Source organism: Nematolebias whitei, chromosome 3 (genome assembly GCF_014905685.2).
Source record: "Nematolebias whitei isolate Nwh7 chromosome 3, NemWhi1, whole genome shotgun sequence".
NCBI lineage: Eukaryota > Metazoa > Chordata > Actinopteri > Cyprinodontiformes > Rivulidae > Nematolebias > Nematolebias whitei.
This window is the reverse complement of record NC_056500.1, coordinates 43,963,836-43,970,128: the sequence shown is the minus strand read 5'-3', so window position 1 is coordinate 43,970,128 and position 6,293 is coordinate 43,963,836. Positions and strand designations below refer to the sequence as shown.

The 6,293-nt window shown below is 46.3% G+C and overlaps 1 protein-coding gene across 1 annotated transcript in view; it reads left to right on the top strand.

The window, feature by feature from the left end:
• Positions 1-1,155: 1,155 nt before the first annotated feature.
• camk2d2 (calcium/calmodulin-dependent protein kinase (CaM kinase) II delta 2) overlaps positions 1,156-6,293 on the top strand; it is a 48,296-nt gene continuing 43,158 nt past the window's right edge. Inside the window, exons 1-2 of the mRNA XM_037698284.1 lie at positions 1,156-1,570; positions 5,649-5,743. Coding sequence (XP_037554212.1) covers positions 1,509-1,570; positions 5,649-5,743 — 157 coding nt within the window. The 5' untranslated portion in view covers positions 1,156-1,508. The remainder of the gene's footprint in view (positions 1,571-5,648; positions 5,744-6,293) is intronic.

Below are 6,293 nucleotides of genomic sequence, written 5' to 3'. Positions count from 1 at the left end.
CACACACACACACACACACACACACACACACACACACACACACACACACAATCAGCTGTTAGCCAAAGAATTGAAACTGGGCGTTAAGATCTGCAGGGTCCTAGAGGTTCACCAGTCTGCAAAAACTATGTCTACAAAAAAGGAACCATTTCAGACCAGTGTTCTTCAATGGAGATTAAATATCATCATCTACAGTCCATGATCTCATCAAAAGAGTTCAAGAAATGATTCTGCAGTCTTACTCGTGATCTTCAGGCCCTGAGTCCACTGCAAAAAAACCTGGTCTGATTCTGTTCTGGACTCAGGAACACGTCTGTAAATACAGTTCATATCATCTGCTGGTTAAAGCTCTATCGTGCAAAGAAGAAGTCACATGTGAACATCTTCTCTGGAACTTTCCTCCTTCTTTCAGCTGCTTCCTTCCTCAAGGGTCACCACAAAGAACTAAGTCGCATGAAGACGTGGCCGTTGTTTTTACGCCGGATGCTTTTCCTGACAAAACCACAGACCACCGAGCTACCACAGCCCTCTGAGTGGAGCAGGGAGCGGCTCCCGGGGGAGCATATGGTGGGGTTGAGGGCCTTGCTCAGGGGCCCAGAATGAGGGAAATGAGGGTGGAGGCAGGTGTGGGTGTTTCACCTTTCCCACCCACATTTTGATGTTGTCGGTCTGGGAAGTCGGATTGGCGACCTTCTGATCACAGGTCCACCTTCTCTAACCTCTGCACCACCACTCCCCCACTCTCTGGACCAAATGTATTTATGATATGATTTTATGATTTAATTCTATTTTATTGAAGAGGTAACTGCATCTGAAGGAATATTTCTCCCTGTAGAAAAACCCGGTCATGGACAATGACAAATGTCTATGAAAGAGGATTTTTGAGGTTTAAAAATAGTCAATTTATTGATGAGTTGCTCCTCAGTCAGCACGTGAAAATATTTGCATCCTGAGAATTCATCTGCACAAACAACGAGTCAGAGATTTTACATTCGTTTTAAAACAAATATTAAAAAGCCTCTGTTTTTAATCATCTTGCAACAATCGTCACCTTCATGGTGTCATTTGGTGGTTTTCTGGAGCTGCTTGTTGCCATTGGTTTGGTAGCTCAGTGGATGCGGGCACAGAGGCGGGACCGAGCGCGCGGTTGGGGGTAGGTGCGGTAAGTGCGGCGTCTGACGCGCGCACGCTGACAGCGGGACGGACACCGCTCAGGAGATGCCCACAAAATGCTGCGTCCACGAGCCGTGACAACCCGCTGGATGTGAAGAGAAGACGGAACCAGAACCAGCACCGGGCTTTTTTTCTGCTGCAGAGAGAGAGCGAGAGAGATCCGGCTCGTGCGCTCCGGCTGCGCATGAATCCGCGCCTTTGCGCTGCTGCAGGTTCTGGACCGAACGAGTGAGAGAGGGCGACCCGGCCCGTGAGCGCACCTCGTCCGCCTCTCTGCGCCTGTCCGTGCACCCCCACCCCCACACACACCCTCGGCGGGTGGCGCCTGCTTCAGGATGGCCTTAACGATCTGCACGCGATTCACCGACGAGTATCAGCTGTTCGAGGAGCTGGGGAAGTAAGGAGACCGTTCTGTTTGGGGGGGGGGGGGGGGGGGGGGGGGGAGCGGTGTGTGGGGGGGGGGGGGGGGGGTGTCCAGTGAACATAGTTATGTAAGAGGTCGCTTTGGGTTTAAAGGACGCGGATTTCGACGTTTCTCTCCCCCCTGCGCGTGTGTGTTTTTCTGCGCGCGCACGCGCCTGGATGCTGCAGGGTGGAGGAGGTTTAAACTCTCTGCCTACAGGCCTGCAGCTGCTTTAATCCCCGCATCCTGCTGCCCACAGGCACGGAGCGTGCACGCTCTGTCGTCATGAACCTCCATCCTGTCTGATGCTGCTTTTGGACACCTGCGGTGCCACAGCCCGGGCGGGTGTGTGTGTGTGTGTGTGTGTGTGTGTGTGTGTGTGTGAGGGGTCCGTTACTTAAAAGCCCAAAAGCCCAAGGTGTGTGTGTGCGCACGCAAGCAAGGGTGAGATTGGAGATTTAGTAACCCAACCCTTCCATCCCCTCCCTGCGTGACAGAAATACACGCGGTGTAAAGCGACAGCTCCTCAGCCCAGAACCGGGTCAGTGATCAGAACCCGGCAGGGAGTTCCTCTCTTCACCTCTGAGAGATGGTTTTTAAAAGTGTGCGTGTGTGTGCATGTGGTCAATGTGCACGCGTCTGCAGAGCAGCTCTGCTCTTGAGGAAGAGTCTTTCTTTACGTTGCATGTACACACCACCATCTGCTACTGTCAAGAAATAATATGTGGCTTAAACATTAGCACTGCAACATTATTTCCCATACTAGAGAAAACTTTGTTTTACAGTCAGTCATAATGATAGAAATCATACACAGATTTACATTATTTTAAAACAATTTAACAATAATTATTTGTATCTTGAGATAAATATTATTGTTATTTTATGGAGAGATTTAACAAAATATCTTGTAAGTCAAAGAAGATTTTATTGAAACGTTCATAAATTGATCATTGGATATACATGTACAACTGATTAACTTTAAAGTTAACCCGATTCAAGGTGGCCGCCACAACTAAATAACACTAGTGCAAAAGTCACTCGGCCAGTTTGACCATTATTGAGCTAAAACTTAGCTAAGCATTATCCCAAGACCACACTGAGTCCAACAGATTGCACAAGATGTGTGTTTACAGGTCTCTGTTGATGTGGTTCACAAAATGTCTTTTTTAATCATATGATTTTTTTTCTTTAGCTAATCCTCAATAAATTAGAGGTCAGCTTCCGTCACAAGCTGCTCATAGAGCATAGATACCATCACGTTGTGCTCATCAGACAGTCCCAACACAGACAGGAAGAAGCATCTATTTTCCATTTTGTGATGCCCATTTATCCCAGTAACACGATAAGCCTGAATACAGCTGTTGTGTTTTAGAAGTGCAGTGTGTCAAACATCAGGGTTGATTTGAGGGAATGATGAATATTCTCAGTTGAATCCTGTCTGGATGAGCTGTGGTAAATACTAAAGCTGCTGCAGAGCTGAGCACGCTCGAGGCAGGTGGCTCTTTCTCCATTAGGCGCTTCTGCTTTTACCTCAAATATAGACGACCCAGTTTTTTGATCTTCACCAACGTCCCTGACACACCTGAACAACACGCAGCTGAAAGAATTATAAGGCTGGTTGACACTTCTTGTGCAGAGGTTTTGGACAAAGCGTGCTGTAAATGCAGTGAGGGGCTATACTGCATAGCTTCTGCAGCAATAGCTTTAAGTCCAGATGACCCGACTGAGAATTATTGGATTTGGTACCTGGATGATTGAGCATGAACTTCTTTAATTCAGTTTCATGGAGAAATTTTTACTCAGTGTCTACTTAATGAAAAATTAACAAATGTTACTGAAAAAAGCTGATTAAAAACAAGCCCATGTTAAAAAAAGTCAGGACAACGTGACCATCTCATATGTTTAATAAAAAGCACCATTTGAAAGAATGGTCATTTTGAACTTGACGGCATCCACACATCCCAAAGAAATAAAGACAGGGCCATGTTTCGACTGTGACACACCCTGTCCTTTTTTTAACCACAGTCTGTAAACATCCAGGAACTAAGGAGACCAGCTGCTGGAAGTTTTGTAGGACAATGTTGTCCCAGCTGTATTTTTCACTTCATGATGCATCAAATATTCTGAATTGGTGAAAGGTCTGGACTGCAGACAGGCCACTTCAGAACCTGAACCTTGTGGGCATCTCCTGCTGTAATGGATGCAGACTCTGTTTAGCAATGTCTGGATGACATATGCAAGGCCTTCCCTGAAAAAGATGTCAGGGTGTGTCAGCACATGTGTATACTTTTCTGCAATGATGGAGCCTTTCCAGATGTTCAAGCTGCCCATGCTGGAGGCACTAACGTGCCCCATACCATCAGAGAGGCATGTTTTTGAACTGTGGGCTGATAACAGACTGGATGGTCACACTACTCTTTAGTATAGACGACATGCCGCCCATGGTTTTTAAAACAATTAAAACATTTTGATTTGTCTGACCACAGAATGGAGAACCAGTGGGTGTGCTCCAATTACGGGCATCACGCTTCTTAGCCTCCCTGGTAAGATCTATTCAGGGGTACTGGAGACGCGAGTCCAATCAATGGTCGAACCTCGGATCCAGGAGGAACAATGCTGGTTCTGTCCTGGCTGTGGAACACTGGACCAGCTCTTTATTCTCACTAGTGTCCTCAATGGGTCATGGGAGTTTGCCCATCCAGTCTGCATGTGTTTTGTGGACTTGGAGAAGGCGTTTGACTGTGTTCCTCGGGGTACACTGTGGGAGGTGTTTCTTGAGTATGGGATTGGGGGCCTGTTGCTACGGGCGGTTTGGTCCCTATGTTTGATTTCCATTGCTGGCAGTAAATCGTACCCCTCCAGGGTAGTAGCTGGACACCACCGGGCTGCCCATTGTCACTGATTCTGTTTATATCTTTCATGGATGAATTTCTCAGTGCAGCCATAGTTGGATGGAAATCCGATTCACTGGCCTTAGGATTTCATCTCTGACGTGGTCCTGTTGGCGTCATCGTGCCGTGATCTCCAGCTCTCACTGGAGCGGTTCGCAGCTGAGTATGAAGCAGCTAGAATAAAGATCAGAACCTCCAGATCTGAGGTCATGGTTCTCAATTGAAAAAGAGTAGATTGCCCTCTCCGGGTTGGGAGTGAGGTCTTGCATCCGTCAAGTGGAGGCGTTCAAGTATCTCCAGGTTTTGTTCATGACTGAGGGAAGAATGGAGTGGATCGGTGCAGCCTGTACTGGTCCTTTGTGATGAAGAGGGCTATGAGCTCTAAGGGGAAGCTCTTTGTTTACCATTCTGTCTATGTTCTTACCCTCACCTATGGCCACAAACTCAAGGTAGTGACCAAAAGAACGACATCACAGTTACAGGAAAATGAAACAGGTTTGAAACAGTTTGAAACAGTTTGAAACAGGGTAGCTGGACTCTCCCTTAGATATAGTGTGAGAAGTTCAGTTGTCAGGGAGACACTCGGAGTAGAACCACTGCTCCTCCACATCCAGAGGAGCCAGTTGAGGTGGTTCAGGAACCTGGTAAGGATGCCCCTCACCGTAACCCTCCATAGGGAGGTGCTCCGGGCATATCCAACTGGGAGAAGACTCCAAAAAATACGCCTTGGAGTTCTCCCAGAACAACTAGAAGAGGTGGCTGGAGAAAGAGATGTCTGGGCCTTAAGCTGCTGCCCCAATACCTGACTCCAGAACAAGCAGAAGATAGTGGATGGATGTCATGAAATCCATAAAATTCAAATTTGACCACATTTTTTTGGTCCAAAATTTTATTTGAAGTAGTTTGTTTCTCGTTATGAATAAAATGTGGGTTCATGAGATTTACATGCACATCACATTCTATTTCTTTTACAATTTACACACTGTTCCTACTTTTTTTTGGAACTGGGTTATAGAAGCTCAGACATTTTTCAGCCTGAAGTACCTCGTTGTCATTTTTTTACCCCACCAGGCTTTTTAAACAGAACTCAGATTTTCTAAACTACCTTTGAAATGCTCACAGTCGACCTTTTTGCTAAAATGACATCATTAAATATTTCACGTGTTTGTGTTCAATTCAAGGGGAGCATTCTCTGTGGTCAGGAGGTGTGTGAAGATCTCCTCTGGACAGGAGTATGCTGCCAAAATCATCAACACCAAGAAGCTTTCTGCAAGAGGTAGGAAACACACACATGTAAACACACTATACATGAGCTCAAAGAACAACAAAGCCCTGGTTGTCGCAGAGCGTTACATGCTGATGAGCTCTGAAATGGGCTTCAGGCTCCGTGCACCAGGCATTCAATGTCAGCGACAGACAGACTCCTTTGCACTTGTGGTGTTCTGTTTTCCCTCCTTTTTCGTGTTATTCATATTCATCCTTTTTGTTTCTATGCAAATGTTAGTCACACACAACCTTGTTAGTGTGTGTTCTGTCTTGATTCAGGGCTCTGGCTGGTCTTGTCGTCCCAGGGACAGATCTCTTGAGAAGCCGACCCAGTTCTTTCACATCCGTCATTGTAATTGTAGCCGCTGGCCTGGTTGCCTCAGGCTTGGGACACACACACATATTCATACTGTAGCTCATGAAGACACACTCAACAAACGTGCACGCACAAGCACAGATGTGACCCAGCCTATTTGTTAATACGAACCAGTTGTGTGTTGCGCTTCTAAGGTTTTCTACATTCCTCCCACATTTATATATATATATATATATATTTATAT